The following is a 15,804-nucleotide window of genomic DNA, read 5'->3' on the forward strand; positions in this document are numbered from 1 at the left end:
TGAGACAAATATTTTAAACTTAGTTAATACAAATGAAAGTGTTAAAGTAGCGATTTTATAAAATTTTTTTTGCAATTAAGGCCTTGTTTAGTTCAAAAAGTTTTTGAATCTTGACACTGTAACACTTTTGTTTTATTTGATAAACATTATCCAATTATGGAGTAATTAGGCTTAAGATTCAGCTCGCGATTTACAGGCAAACTGTGCAATTAGTTTTTGTTTTTATCTATATTTAATGTTCCATGCATATGCCGCAAGATTCGATGTAACGGATAATCTTGAAATTTTTTTGGTTTTGGGTGAACAACCTTGTTTAGATGCACCCAAAATTCTAAAAGTTTATAAGATTCCCCATCACATCGAATCTTTAGACGCATGCATGGAGCATTAAACATAGATAAAAAAAAATAACTAACTGCACAGTTTACTTGTAAATCGCAAGACGGATCTTTTGAGGCTAGTTAGTCCATGATTGAACAATATTTATCAAATACAAACGAAAGTTTTACAGTGTCAAACTTCAAATTTTTTTTTTTTGCCTTTGTTGCATCTAAACAAGGCCGAAACAAAGCCAAGAATCCATCACGTCCTTCCCTCGAAGGAGCGACCTTTCGTGGGAGACGACGCAGAGGATCTCGTTCTCGTCAGAGTCAGACCAACCGTGCTGTCTGCTGCAGCGCGCAATCGGAAAGCCAGCCACCAGTTGTCGCACGCATGGCGTGGCCACGGTGGGGCACCGCACGACGCCGCCAGCTTGCTTTTTATAAAAAAGCGGCCACCGTGCACAGTCGCAGGTCAAAGCTCCTCCTCCCCCTCACGGGCTCACAAGACCTCCCGGAGATCGAACGAGAAGAGAAGGCAAACCGAAGCGCAGGGGAGGCGCACCGCTCCGCTCCGGGCTGGCAATGTGATGGCGCAACAGCGGCAGCAACGCAGGCGCGGGAGCGGCGCCGTCCTCCGCCTCGTCGCGGTGCTCCTTGCCCTGCTCTCGCTCTGCCTCGCCCGCGCCGACGCCATGGCCGCGCCTTCGGCTTCGACCTCTCTCGGTACCTGACCGTCATCTGCTTCCCCACGTCTCTCTCTCTCTCTCTCTCTCTCTCTCTCTCTCTCTCTCTCTCTCTCTCTCTCTCTCTCTCTCTCTCTCTCTCTCTCTCTCAAGTCTCATCTTCCAGTTCAGCCAGTTGATCTGAACGGGCTTGGTCTCCGTGTTCTCTTCTCGTCTCTTGCAGCGGGTGCTGCTCCTGCCTCGTTCTCGGAGCATGGCGTGGCGGCCGCACTGGAGAATGCTCTAGCACAGGTCAGTGATTCATTTCACCCCCTAGATGAAGCTTCAATTGTTGCAGCACAATTACTGCGTGCCCTTTTACATAGCTATTACAGTGTTCAGATGCAAAGGTAAAGATTAGTTGCAAACGCGATCTGATTATACTAGATCAAAGGAATAATGCATGTGCATCTGGCCGCCGGCCGGAGACAATAATAGCATGATGTGCAAGCGTCAAGTATCGTACAGTATTTTATTTTCCTAGATAATGGCACAGTATCGTACAAGTACCCCCCCCCTATGATTGTTTTGTGAGAGCAGATTTCTCAACTAACAGGATTACAACTCTATAAACAATCATAGGGGGGGGGGGGTTGCTTGTTTTTTGGTCAATTGCCCGTTCATCTGATCGATTAAACAGGACGTGCCTAATAAACTGATGATCCTGGTTATTAACTGAATAATAATAATAATAATGGTCCACGTGTCCAGCAGGAGGTGGCGCGCGGGCACTCGACGGCGGCGGCGGCGGCGGCAGAGGAGGACGGAGGCGACGGAGACGTGGTGCTGGAGAGGGTGGCGATGGAGTCGACCGAGGACTACAGCTTCCCCGGCGCCAATAGCCGGCACGTCCCGCACCCGTGATCGCCGACCACCGGCTGGATCGCCGCCGGCCGCATGGGATGGGACCCAGACCAATCAATCACAGGAGCTGCTGCCAACCAGTGACATGCAGGGGCAAGCAGGGACACAGCGGGAAGAGCAGTGTAGTCGCAGTAAATTGTAGTTCGCGCGTGGCTACTCAAGTAACTCAGCAATCACTTTGTTTGTAAAACCCCTTTTTATTTTTATTTTTTGTGCTCCTTTCGCGTGCAATGCACTGCACTGCACGAGCACGGCCATCTAGTCGTGAATGTGGCTGTGATTATATGCGCGTGTCGGCGTGTGCTTGCCTTGCCTCTGATCGATGTCTGTGTCTCCATGTCTCGGACTAGAGCTTCCTCTTTTTGCTTTGTTCTTGTAGTATCGGTGACGGGCTCCTCAGTGTGATCCTAGCTGGTTAGCATGTGCTGGAAACCTTGTTTAATCTGCTCATGTGTCCGGTCCATCTGTGCTCTGTGCAAGGCAGCGAATGCCAGGCGTATTACTAATTTCTTTTCGATCGGTGTTCCTACAATGATGATAGATTACATATATGATGAATATGTCTGTCCAGATGATGTTCCATCTCAATATATATACGCGAGACACACATGTATATAGGCCTTGTTTAGTTCCGAAAAGTGAAAACTTTTCGGTACTGTAGCACTTTCGTTTGTTTGTGACAAATATTATCCAATCATGGACTAACTAGGATCAAAAGATTCGTCTCATGATTTACAGCTAAACTGTGTAATTAGTTTTTGTTTTCGTCTATATTTAATGTTTCATGCATGTGCCACAAGATTCGATGTGACGGAGAATCTTGAAAACTTTTTGGTTTTCAGGGTGAACTAAACAAGGCCATAGTCAGAGTTTAGATGATGATGATTTGCATTGGATACATTCGGCGTAAAGCTCGACAGTAAGTTGTTTTGTGATCTGAGTGTTACCTATGCACACATGTAATACAATGTAGCTAACCAAATGTTGCCAAATATGATAATTGTGCCACGCGCCATGGGAAGAAGTCCATTTTACTAGCTCGATCTGTGTAAAAAAAAAATGAACTTATTAACCCCATAACAAAATGCTGGCACAAGTTACACAAGTTATTACTCCAGTGCATGAAATATAGCCAACCAGGGACTTTTCTATTATATATGATGGCTAAATCAAGAGATTTAGCATTTACTTTTAGCTAACATGTAGGAGTTGCTCTAAATAAACTAAAGTGATAGGGATATTGCCGTGTCATTTGGGAGCCATCACCGATGACTCATCATAAGAGATGGGCATAGTGCCTGTCTCTTACGACGATGAAAAGTGACAAGCTTAATTCCATCACCTCGTACGCACAATAGTGATAGGCCTTGACTATGTCCATCATTCACGACTTACTCTCTCTGTCCCGAAAAGAAGGTCGGCCTTTGAACATTATCCCAATGATAATGTCATTCTAGCTCATGTCCTACTACTTTACCCCATTCCAAGGGAGTAGATCTACTACATGCGCTCTCTGCGAAGGTAGACAACAACTTTTGGCGTTTGTGAAGTACAAGTGCATGAGAGAGAATAGTAGGGATATCTTAGTCATTTCTCACTAGTCTTGGTACATGTGTTGAGTCTTTAGAATGCCTTTTATTTGGGACAGAGGGAGTATGACATGCTTCTCTCTATACTTGTCACTATACTTCCCTTAGCTCCTCTGGACAACAATATGGCATAAAAAAACAAGGTAATGAATCATATGCACCTAAGACCTCTCTAGAAAACCTAAATCAAGCGCTTCTCCTTTGCAGAATTTCTCTTATCGACTCTATAAACTTGTGTAGATGGTGGCACTTGTAGGAGATGCTCAATTGGCAGGATTTTCCTAAGAAATTATCCACATGGAGTTAAGAACCATTTAAAAGCAAACACTATAATCTATATAAAGCATGTCCGCACCCAGGCATTATCCTTGGTTGTATCTTCTTCACAAACCTTATTCCTCTAAGTTTTTTTCCTTGCAACATGTGATAGCAGGCTCGAGCTCTTCTATCAAATATCTAGTTGCCACAAAAAATACACACTATTGGGAAAAAACATTTCTCTATTGCTATCTTTTACTCCCCATTTAATTTTCTTATAGGTTCATGAGGCACAACACTTGTTGATGCAAGTACTTGCATTGAGATGAATAAGAGAAGTGTGACTACTACTGCTATATAATCAAAGGCTGAACAGTTTGGACCTAATCATGAATGAACATCTTTATAGTAATTGTTTGGATGAGAGGTTATGACTGCTAATGACAACAAAGGATTTCTAGATAGATCCAAACACCCTCTCTATTGGTTGTGGTACATGTTTTAAGATCATAATTGATTGCTAGAGAAGTGTCTAGCACTATCATGCTAAAATTTATACAAATTTAGAGCACAAATAACTTAAAATCATGTGTAGTGAAGACTTGATCCAGGTTCTCTCTAGTGTGTCCTAAATGCCTATGAGGAATTGAATTGACTTTTTGTGTATTTTTCTATGGGCGTGATGTAGTGGTACAAGTTCCTCAATTCTAAGGAGAAATTGATATGTCAGACCTTAGCCAGTTTCTAGGGTCAAAATATGTTGTGTCCTTTTACTAGTTGGATCACTGCAAGGATGTGCGCATGCATGTTTTTGGAGGCATTGTTTTTGGTGAGCCTTCATCGCGGTCCAAGTGCTACTACTACTACAGTGGTAAGCAGAATTGAAGACTACATTGTGTGTTGTGGTACCTCGCTATGGCATGATAGATGCCATGCCATTCTTCTCTAATTTTAATAGATCATGTACACCTTAGCTGTGTAGACTATAGATGTTATGAGTGATCTTATTATAATTGTTAACTTGATGTAATTGCCTGTGATCAATAAGGATTTTTTACAAGGGACATAAACATTTTTTTTATGAAAAGTTGTGGATAAATAAAGAGATCTATACCATTAGGGTTTAGGGTCTAGGGTTTAGGGTTAAGTGGACAAAGCGGTTTGTTCGGAGTTGATCTGTTTGAAATATGGACAGCCCAATAGGAAAGTGGCCTGGGTTTCTGATTGATGGGCCAGGACGATGGATTGAAAGCGGGCCGTTTTTTCCCAGCCCAGTAGATCTCGCAGTCATGTCCTATCGGACGGCTGCGGCCTCGATCGCTGGCTGGATCCCGGCCGCTGGAATTGGAAATCTGCGTGCCCAAGCACGAGGGTTTGCGCTGCGGCGGGTTTTCTTCCTGCGGCCGCAGCGTGTGACAAGCAGGCCCTCCCGCCACCGCGAGCTCGCGGCGGACCCGAACGACCGACCGATCCGTCGTCGTCCTCAGTTCCTCATCCATCCGGGCATCCGGGTTCCGCCGAGCGGAGGAAGGCGCCATGAAAGCTGCGGAGGACGCCACGCGCTGCCCTGAGATCCCCCGGCGGTGCCACCACTGCGCCGGGCCACTCTCCAAGGACATGGTGAACCCACGCCCCCAGATCGCCTCCTCCCTCTCGTCCATGATGAAGCTGTTGCTACCCGCCGGGTCGCGCTGCCTTGCCGCTGGTAGCGGTTGTTGATTCTCCGCCTGCTAATTCGGGCGGTTGACCGTGCTAGCGATTTTTTGTTGTCTACTGACCTTGATTATGGCCCGACTCAGTTCCAGTTCTGCTAGTACTTGCTGCTTCGATGCGCCTATGTTCGTGAGCGTAGTTAGTGTGCACAAATTGAAATTGGCAGCTCGGTAGGGATTTATTATTGAGTTGGAGGAAAAAAATTAATATGGTAGTTATGTTTTTGTTACACTTGACCTGCTTTTGCTGCATCTAGTTGTTGATTCTCAATGTCTGAATTTCCAGCCCGAGGACAGTGCCAGGGGTGTCCTGTTTTATTTATAACAAAGAAAAAAAAAATCCACTTACTTTGATTTTGGCAGTGCAAGGTTTTCATGCTCAGATGTTTGTAAATGAGAGTAGCCATTTTGTGCAAATTGACATTCACAGCTCAGCATAGAGATTTGTTTACAAACTGCTGGAAGTATTGAATTCGAAAGTAACTAACACAGCTCAACTGATCCTTGATTTTGTTACTGCTTGAAGGAAACGAGCAGCTGGACAGTACCTCCGTTGGTTCGAGATAGCTTCTCCATGGTATGTTCCCTCTCCAGCTTGGCTGATGTTCTGTAAGATATTAGGACTTTGATGTGGCTGTTAGTATTAAATACACATATGTTTCCATCTCGTGGCAGATTGGTTCGGCTCTTGGGGGTATAGCAGGAGCGTTTTATGGTTTCAACCATGGTATGTTCTCTTCTGTAATCTGTAACAAATTGAGTTGTTTGAGTACCATTTAGTTTGCTCCGCCTTGTGACTAATGAATTGATTGTAATTAAATTAGTTTGGGATCCACTTGCTGCATATTTTGTCTATGTGATTGTGATTCGTGAGTGATGTTATTAGTTGGCTTAGTAACACTTGCCATTCATACGATCTACTGGAAACTTTGAGGCATGATTATATTCTTCTTTTTGTGCTAAAAAACTTTTATGCTGTGCTCGGTTTGGGATTTCTTTGCATGTGTAAACAGTACTTTGCAAATAGCATAATGTTTATTCCTCATACGTTCCTGAGCATGTCAAAGATCATCTCATTGGTTCACATTATATTTGCTCACTTTATTTATATTTAGTTGATTTTGGCTTTGTATATATTTTTTTGATAAATGGGCATAGGATGAAATTGGTTAACCTTTTTGTGTTTTTCATAAGTTTTGGCCTGTTATTAATGCTGCTGTGCAATGATAATTATTTTTCCATAAGATCTGATTTCTGAGTTTCTAATGCAGTTATGCCTGTTGTTCGACGCCACATTAAGGGTCCGATGTGGATGCATTTTTTTGTTGGTGTAAGTTATTATATACTTTTATAATCCATTTTCTTGTGTACCTGTTCAGCATGAACCATTTTAAGGACATTTCTTATTAATAACTTCATGGCCATCGCCCATCGCTGTGACCGCTGGCGGAGCTACATTAAGGCGAAACTGGGCGGTTGCCTCCCCCCCCCCCCCCCTCCCCCTGCCTTGGAGTATTCTGCATGGATGCATGCAAGCAAACTGCTGCCCTGCAATTCTGTACATGCTGTACGCACCTAGTTGGAGCTCATATTGTCATGCAGATATGAGACATGGAACTTTCTTTCATGCACTTGCTCTCTGAACTGCAGCAACCGACATGTGCACTTGCTCGTTTGTTTACAGGCTTGTAATAAATCACAATATGCAAATGCATACTGAAATTAGCTCCCCCCTTAATTTTTCCCCACGCTCCGCCAATCTTCAGTTGTAACATTCATTCTATAGCAGATATCAAGACATACTTCGTTCTAATGTTCTAAGCACACCATTCATGACTTTATCTCTGCAGTGCTAAATATCCAATCAGACCCTGTGTTCTATTTAACAATTCCATCAAATCAGATATGTTTACAAATGTGTGCCATGTTGAGATTTCTTAGTATGTATCCATAGCTGCACCAAGTTAAGAGGGCAGAAATTATGAGCAGTCTTTTTTGTCAAGAACAATAAAAAGTTGATCACATGTTGATCCTTGTATGCAGGCACCACCAGTTATTGTGTTCTCTTCTGCATGTGCTGGATTAGCAGGTTTGTCAGTCTTCTGTGTGTACCTTTTTTTTTTGTCTGCTTAGTTATTTTGTGTGCTTATTTTGCTGTCAAAAAATTTAGATTTTTTATTATCATGGCAATGCTCGATACAATTATTCTTGATTTATAGAGATTTTATGCTCTGGATAAGTTCCATTTGTTGGCTCCATTTGATGGTGATATTATTCACTAATGATAAATTACTCATTTAAGTGTTAATATACCATAGAAATTTCATCCATATTTGCTTTCGGCAATGCTCCAGTCGCCATCCTTGATAAGTTACCTTGTGGCAAATCAATTTCACCTTTTCTGTTTCCATCCATGATGTCCCCTGCTAAAGGTTAGATAAACTTAATTGGATATAAAGCATTCAAAAGTAGAACAGGAGAAGAAGGGAACCTCAGCAGTTAATTTTTACTTTCAAAAGGTTTGTCCTGATTGGCCTGCATGGGGCTTTGATCTCTAGATTTTGTGATGTAGGACCTTAAGCATTAGTGCTAAACTATACATAAGCCATTCTTTTACTGGTTATTTTGGGTGAATCAGTTCAATTATATGTACATGCATGTCTCACCTCGGCTCTCCTACAAGTTCAATCATATATGCTAAATTGCTAATGCTTAATTTCTCTACAAAGTGTGGGGGGTGGCGAGTTTGCTTTGCTAATGCTTAATGCATAATAAGCAGCAGTGACACCACCTTAGGATTTTGAAGCTTTAGCATGTTCATGAGACGCCAGACTATTGTAATAGAAGTTTATGCACATCCTCGATCGTAAACTGTCCCCCTCTTTTCCTTGCTGAATTATATGAATCGTCAACACATAATGACATAACTGGCATGTAGTTGTGTTGTTCATTATTGATGTGGGGCCGTTGGTAACGCATGTCACAATCAGAAACCACATACTATGTGATGTTTCTCATGGTTAGCATACAACATTTATTTATTTTATTAATAGATAGTCAGAATGGAGTAAAGATGCATGGTAGGCAAGTATTGATATCACCTCACGTTTCCTCTGTTTAATATGACTATTACATGAAATCATTTTTCAACACATTCACTGCAAGACATGACACTTATATTATATTACACTGAAATTATTTTTATTGATTTGTAGGTGGTACAATACCAGCCACCGCACAGCTGGTTTCATCATCCTATCATGCTGTGTCATCGCACTCCTTTGCCCGCTCTTCTTCACATGTAGCAAAGCATGCACCCTCCTTTGCCCCCTCTGCATCTCATGACGACATGCACAAGAAAAGAAGCTCCTCACCATTGTAAGTTATTGGTGCAACAGTTCCTCTACATAACTCGCCTGCCTTGAGAAACTATCCTCCTAACTATGCAAGACTCATCCCATCCTACTCTATGAAACATGACTTCTTTATCACTCCTTGCCCTCTTTAACGAGGGATGCTTTTGTACATGGTATTTTTTCCCCTCGTGGATGGATGCTATATGTGCCCTGTTTATAAATTTTGGATATATCTTGATGTATAGCTAGCACTGGGCTATGTTTTGTGGTCCAATAAAAGTTGGTGCTGTGACCAGTGTACACTGAGCTGAGGTTCTTTTGAGATATTCTAGCGCTGGAAAGTATTGTCACGCTCAATGGTATGGTGAGTGCATTCAGTATTTACAAGTAAAATGCCAACTAGTCTTCATTGGTTAATAATTGTGATCTCATCGCCTTCGCTGGATATCCACTGCTGAGATGTCAAGGGTGTTTTTGTTTCCAACAAACAATTTTAGTGGGGATGTTTTTATTTCCAACAAGCAATTTTAGTGTTCTTTATCTTTTAATGAGGCATGCTTTTGTCGTGAAGGCATTAGCTTTCTACAGTTTGGCGAAATTCAGATCATTTTCAAATCAAATCGTTGCTGGGTTGAACTTCAATGGCAATTGATGATCGGGCGTGCAAGCTGAGGTCAGGATGGCCGGAGCTATGGCGTGGGTGTTGGCTGGAGGAGGTTGAGCTCGGTACCTCTGAGCTCGGGCGGTCAGAGTTTGGGAGATAAGACCAGAGGAAGGGGCAGGTGTTTCTTGAGACCGTCCTGAGCTCAAGCTCGGGGAAATCTAGAGGTGGACTCTAGCCAGGTTTGGAGGAGATTGCCGAAGCTAGGGTTCGGCAACGAAAGGGGGATGGGCTGCAGAATTCGCCAAGTAGAGGGGGAAGGGGTATAGACTGGAGAAAGGTTGAGAATTTATGCAACATTTGATGAGTAGATGGGGGGTGAGACTGGAGAAAGGTCGAGAATTTGTTTCTGGCTAGCGAGGATGGCAGATCCAGCGGTTAGAATCGGACCCCCCGCCGCTGGCGGGGGGAGGGGGTAGATTCGCTAATTTATCGTGAGAGAAAAACACTGTTGGCTGGTAGAAAAGTACGGCTTATAAGACAAGCGAGCGAAAGATGAAAACTGAAAGGTAGGATAGGTGACCTTGGAGTGAGCTTCTGAAACAAGGGTTTGAGGGTGAGATTTGAGAGTCTGAGTAGAGACTCTGAATATAGTCGTCACAGTTTTCCTTAGATCAATGATGAAATGCACGCAAGTAGGTACAGTAGCTGTGGCTGACGTGCCTCTTGTTCAGCCTTGTGCCCTTGTCACGCCCGGGCGAAAATCCATGAACCGGCAAAAGGCCTCGCTTGTCTTGTCACTTCTCGTCGACCAGTACTGTAACTCTATACTAGCAAGCAATGGACTCCCACTTGTGCGTTAGGCATTGTTTAGTTTCCAAAAAATTTTACAAAACTTTTCAGATTTTTCGTCACATCAAATCTTTAAATGGATGCATGAAGTATTAAATATAGACGAAAATAAAAACTATTTGCACAGTTGGTCGAAATTGATGAGACAAATCTTTTGAGCCTAGTTAGTTCATGATTAGATAATATTTGTCAAATACAAACGAAAGTATTACTATTTTTATTTTGCAAAAAATTTTGAAACTAAACAAGACCTTAGATCATCGAGACGAAATGATCCAATGTAAATCATGGTTTAAGTTGAGTGATGGAGTGGAAAACTAGGTTCGTGCATGCTTGGAATACCGTGTAGGTTTCCTCCTCGCTCGCCCGATGGGTCGAGGCACGTCGCACGCCGCACGCAGCAGCGGACCGCCGGCGGCCGGCGTCCCCGTCTCACAAATCACAAATGCCTGCCGGCTGCCGCGCGACCAGAGCCACACGCTTTTAAAAAAACAAAATTCCCGCGGCACGTCACGGACGCTTACACTCGCTGATGGCTCTCCGTACTCCTCCCCTCGCGCGCTCGCCATCGGCATCGGCCATCCCCGTCCTCCAGTCTGTACTCGCTTGGCTGCACCCGCGCTCCTGCTCCTACAAATCACGCCCCCATCTCCGTCTCCTTCCCCCCCGTCTCATCACGCCACAGTGCCCTCGCTCTCACTGCGGGACAAACGAACGAGAGAGAGCCCGCAACCGCACCGCATGGACAGGTACAGGATCGCGCCGGCGCGGCCGGTCTGCCTCTCCGCCGCCGGCGCCGGCGTCCACCTCCGCCCGGCGGCGGCGCCGTCGTCGGGGCGCCGGTCCAGCGGCGCCGAGATCGGCATCTTCACGGCCGAGCGCTACTTCAGCGCGGCCGACGTCGGCAGGCGCGACGCCGCCATGATCCCTGCGCCGCCCGCGCCCGCGCTCGCGCTCCCTGATCACGATCACGACTACGGCCTGCCGCCGCGGCTGTCCGTCCCATCGGTGGCGGACGTGGCCAGCCAGAGCGGCCGCACCGTCGCGTCGTCGGAGGCCAGCTGGAACAGCCGGTCCGGCCTGCTCTCTGCCGGACACCTGGCCGCGGCCAGGCAGCAGCAGCAGCAGCACCACACGGGGAGCATTGGCGCCGGCGCCGCGGCGGTATATGGCAGCGATCAGGGTTACCGCGGCAGCAGGAGGACCGGTGGTGGTTCGAACGGCCAGCGCTGGACGCTGTTCGGCCGCGACTGCCCCTGCGCCGGCAGGAAGGCGGTCACCGTCGACGTCGCGTCCGAGCCGAGGAGCCCGGCGACGACGGCGCACTTCCACGCCAAGTTCAGCCCGCAGTGCGCCGTGGAGGAGTGCCTGGAGAGCGCCATCTTTAAGGCGAAGCACCCGTCTCCTCCGAGAGCCGCGGCGACCGAGGAGGAGGAGGAGGAGGAGGTGCCCACCAAGGTGAAGGTCACGGTAACGCCGGGGAGCCGCGCGTTCCCTCTCGCCGCCGACGTGCCGTTCACCGCTTTAAGCAATCCCGACATCGATCGCCGCGTCCTGAGCTCCGGCGGGTTCACGTTCCCAGCACTCGGCGCGGCCAGGGTCGTCAGCGGCGGCGGCGTCGGCGGCATCTTGGACGAGCCGCCGCGCGTGTCGCTGGAGGTGTTCCGCCCCATCGACGAGGACTCGGTGATGCTCTCAGACCCTCCGCCCGCCACCGTGCCTCTGGCGAGCCGCGTCGGGCTGCTCCCGCGTGCTCCGCCGGCGGTTGCGCCATTGGTGGTGGACGAGGAAGCGATGAGCGACGCGAGCTCGGACCTGTTCGACCTGGAGAGCTTCGCGGCGTCCTCCTCGTACCCGACCACGTACCCCGGGCGGGGAAGCCGGCGCAACTCGGCCGACGACGACCTGCCCTACGTCTCCGCGGTGGCCGCCGAGCCGGCGCTGAGCGAGTGCATGTACCCGGCGAGCGAGGCGAGCGTGGTGTGGAGCGTGGCCACGGCCGAGGGTGGCGCGTTCGACGCGGCCAGCATGGCCAACTTCTCCAGCGCCGCGTCCGCGTGCTGCGTCGACGACCTCCGCTACGTCGTCCCGCCAGATCAGTCCCCCGAGACCGGGTTCACCGCCGCCATGTCCCGCAGCGCCCGCCGGAAGAAGAGCGGCGGCGGCGGCGGCGGCGGGTTCCTCAGCAGCTGCCGGTGCGAGAAGGCGGTCAGCGTGGGGCCCACTCCGGTGCGGGTGGTCCGGCCGCCGACTCACCCGGGCGCGGCAGCAGCCAAGAGGTCCGGTGACGGCGCGTCACGGTACCACCACCACGGCCGCGCTCACGTGCCAGTCCGGACGTGACACGCCGCCATCAAGTAGCCGGCGGCGGCGCGAAATGAACTATGTACATGCGCGCACGAGGTTGCCTTTTTTTTTTTTTTGCCGGTGGGTTTCTGATAATGACATTGTCGCTATGTACAGTACAAATGTGGATGCGTAAGTTTTGTTTATTTGGATTGTGTTGAGCGAAACTACTGTGTTAACAGCATTGTCCACCCACTCATGCTGCTGTGATTTTCTTCAGAGTTTTACACAAAATTAATGGGGCACCTCTGTAGTCTATAGTTATTTCTTCCTGCTCGTTACAACTCGTGTGTTCAACTTCCGCTAAGCTATATGATCGCTTCGCGATTAATAACTGTAAGGGAGCAACCACTTAAGAATATATGAACTATTGTATTGAATCTAATGCTTTGTCCAGGAATTTGCATGTGCACATATATTTTAAGAGTAGAAGTTTGATCTATTAGTTATAGATATAGAAGATATATACTATTTCTATATGCTTAGATTGTATATAAGCTTGTGTTTGGTTCGGAGACATAGCGGGATGCATCCCTAATTTTAATGATTAAGATTTCTGTTTAGTTAGAGGGATGTGATGATCCTTGTTGTTTTTTTTTGGCAGGCCTTGTTTAGTTGGCAAAAATTTTGGATTTTGAGTACTGTAGCACTTTCGTTTGTTTGTGGTAAATATTGTCCAATCATAGACTAATTAGGGTCAAAAGATTCATCTCGCGATTTACAGACAAATTGGTAATTAGTTTTTGTTTTCGTCTAAATTTAATACTCCATACATGTGCCGCAAGATTCGATGTGACGGGAAATCTTGAAATTTTTTGACAACAAACAAGGCCTTAGTTAGCGAAATGGTAGTGGATTGGTTCAGTCTCGTGTTTATTTAGAGGGACGGGAACTGGACAACTAGATATGTGGTTATCTCCTCATTTTAATATTTCTTACAAACTTAGTATCAGTGTTAGAAGAACAAGCAGCCATAATGATTATGATTTACTACTTATAATTACTTACTACTCCCTCCGTCCCAAATTATAAGTCATTCTAAAAATCTTAGAGAATTAAAGTTTTTCAAGTTTAACCAAATTTATATAGCAAAATAATAACATTTTTTCTACCAACCAAGTATCATTAGATTCTTTGTTAGTTATATTTTCATAGTGTACCTATTTTATGACATAAATTTTTATATTTCTCTCTATATTTTTGGTCAAACTTGAAAATATTTTGACTCTCCAAGATTCTTGAAATGACTTATAATTTGGAACGGAGCTATTAGTGTTATTGCTTCCACTAAGATCAGTCTTAGTGGAGATTTTATGTGTTACAGTTTGAAAACAGTGTAGACAATGAAACTTTGAATATCACTCTCTTTATTAATATTATGTCATCGATATATTTGCTAAGTGGTAGCTTATTTAATATCTATAAAACTCTCATTAAACTATAGTCATATTCCACACCGGACCTCTTCATCTCATCTCATTTGTATGCGCCACTTCTTGGCCTTAGTAACATGAACTTCTCCAACGTCTTCAGGAGCCCTTTTTTACCAAACGGGGGATAAAGTTTCTAAAACGTGCTCTCAGAGTTTTGGCGTGCGAATGAGCTAAAAATAGTGGCTTCTCTCAGCTTCAGCTCATTCTACGTAGTATTCTATGAAAGCATATTTTAATGAAGAAGCTGTTTTATCAAACGTTTTACTAAAATAGCTCTAGTTCTATCGATAGAGTTATTCATAGAGCTAAAAGCCTTTAAAAATAGCTTTAAGTGAAGTACAGACGTGCCAAAACGGGACCTTACTTCAATTGCTTCTCATACATAGATCGAACAAGCCTTAAGTTTCGGAGAAGTCCCAAAATGTCAAAAGGACACAAGTCAAACCGTGGTGCGTGGTGGTGTTTTTTCCCCTAAAATTTTGGATGCACGCCACTTTCGTCTCTTCCTGAGCATTTCTATCTCTCAATTCCGATCGCTTGCACACTGGAGTTACAGGTCTCAGTCCCACCTCCTTTTTTTTTTTTTGCGTTTGAGTGTGGAGGCGATTTTGCTACACATCGCCACACTGCTGAGAGGCGGAGGCAGACCAGTCGATCGACCGGTCTCCTGCTTGTCCAACTCAAGGTAGCAGCATTCATATTCATATTCATATTCTGCTTTCTGGAGGTAGCTTCTCCTCGTATACTGTACCAAATGGCAATGGCAGTAGTTTTTTGTTCAGGAAATTAAATCGGCTGTCGCGTGACGTGCATTATAGAGGGATTAACTCTGATCGAATTGCATGTATGCCGAAGAATGAGAATTATTCATTCAATACTGAACTTAGGTAAGGTCTATTTCTATGATATTTTTTTTCATATAAAACAATGTTTTTGCCTTCCTTCCAAGAACCTAGATTCTATCAGCTTGCCAAACAATTTGTGAAAATAATTTAGTTCACTAATTAATTAAATAGACGTTTGTAAGAGAATTTGGATCCCTATGTAATGCACCCGTAACATGTTCAGGGTCGACACAATGACCCTAAGCAGAATGAATCAATGAACGAATATGGCACTAACAAATTGTGTGCACCTCATGCGCTACCTGCTAGCATGACATTTTTTTTTTCTGAAAGGTTCGACAAAAGTTTTGTCGTTCATTTTATTAGATGAAGAAAAGCAAAAACGAAAAAAAAAAGTAGCATGGCAAATTTAGCCTTGGTAGCTTTTTTTTGTGTGGGTGGGGTGGGGAATCAATTTAGCTTGGTATAGCTGACTAGCTGTTTGGTTTGTTCGTGCATAAGTACGAGCCTGTTACTGTAGTGTGCACATGAAGTGCACGGCGAGCTACGAGCAAAGCAGCCAAGCTGTGTCCACCACCTCATGCTAGATTTCTATAGCTAGGATGATCATAGGTTAGCAGGTTGGATATTTTGTGGTGAAACCTATCCACTCGGCTCAAGTTCCTGACTTAACATAGGTGCTCGTATTTTTTTAGTTTTTTTTAGAATTTAACGGCGACATGCTTTCAGTGATAGACGACGTGCCTCTCGATAGTCAGGCGTCTGCGGTGATTTCGTCAATCTCGAGATTTGCCGGTTCAACTCGATTCTTTAGAGGTGCTCATAAGTAAGGTGTATATGTATACGTTCATAAAGATAAGTGTACGCTCATATTTATAAATATCTGCATCTATAACTAGGTCT

General features: G+C 45.3%; 3 protein-coding genes across 4 annotated transcripts; all 3 read left to right on the plus strand.

Moving 5' to 3' along the window:
• Positions 694–2,351, plus strand: LOC8074501. Of its 2 annotated transcripts, none has more exons than XM_021455846.1 (3): positions 694–1,046; positions 1,230–1,297; positions 1,757–2,351. In XM_021455846.1, exons 1-3 carry the CDS (start codon positions 911–913, stop codon positions 1,907–1,909), a joined length of 357 nt encoding a protein of 118 aa, XP_021311521.1. In that variant the 5' UTR covers positions 694–910; the 3' UTR covers positions 1,910–2,351. The 2 variants fall into 2 exon arrangements, with proteins under 2 accessions (XP_021311521.1, XP_002455408.1); XM_002455363.2 differs by having other exon boundaries at positions 697–1,046; positions 1,760–2,351.
• On the plus strand, positions 5,100–9,186 carry LOC8085829. Its single transcript, XM_002455364.2, has 6 exons — positions 5,100–5,376; positions 5,995–6,045; positions 6,144–6,195; positions 6,740–6,798; positions 7,512–7,557; positions 8,684–9,186. Exons 1-6 carry the CDS (start codon positions 5,293–5,295, stop codon positions 8,848–8,850), a joined length of 459 nt encoding a protein of 152 aa, XP_002455409.1. The 5' UTR covers positions 5,100–5,292; the 3' UTR covers positions 8,851–9,186.
• On the plus strand, positions 10,522–12,746 carry LOC8085830 (protein PHYTOCHROME KINASE SUBSTRATE 4). The gene has a single exon (XM_002455365.2). The coding sequence runs from the start codon at positions 10,647–10,649 to the stop codon at positions 12,618–12,620; it is 1,974 nt and encodes a 657-aa protein (XP_002455410.2). The 5' UTR covers positions 10,522–10,646; the 3' UTR covers positions 12,621–12,746.

Source organism: Sorghum bicolor, chromosome 3, assembly GCF_000003195.3.
Source record: "Sorghum bicolor cultivar BTx623 chromosome 3, Sorghum_bicolor_NCBIv3, whole genome shotgun sequence".
NCBI classification, from domain to species: Eukaryota; Viridiplantae; Streptophyta; class Magnoliopsida; order Poales; family Poaceae; genus Sorghum; species Sorghum bicolor.

Bases quoted from the DNA above. Each gene is read 5' to 3' on its own strand.
- LOC8074501 (XM_021455846.1), top strand. From the start codon at position 911: ATGGCGCAACAGCGGCAGCAACGCAGGCGCGGGAGCGGCGCCGTCCTC. The intron at 1,047-1,229 runs GTACCTGACCGT...CGTCTCTTGCAG, and splicing joins TTCGGCTTCGACCTCTCTCG to CGGGTGCTGCTCCTGCCTCG. The intron at 1,298-1,756 runs GTCAGTGATTCA...CCACGTGTCCAG, and splicing joins TGGAGAATGCTCTAGCACAG to CAGGAGGTGGCGCGCGGGCA.
- LOC8085830 (XM_002455365.2), top strand. From the start codon at position 10,647: ATGGGTCGAGGCACGTCGCACGCCGCACGCAGCAGCGGACCGCCGGCG.
- LOC8085829 (XM_002455364.2), top strand. From the start codon at position 5,293: ATGAAAGCTGCGGAGGACGCCACGCGCTGCCCTGAGATCCCCCGGCGG. The intron at 6,046-6,143 runs GTATGTTCCCTC...ATCTCGTGGCAG, and splicing joins TTCGAGATAGCTTCTCCATG to ATTGGTTCGGCTCTTGGGGG. The intron at 7,558-8,683 runs GTTTGTCAGTCT...ATTGATTTGTAG, and splicing joins TGCATGTGCTGGATTAGCAG to GTGGTACAATACCAGCCACC.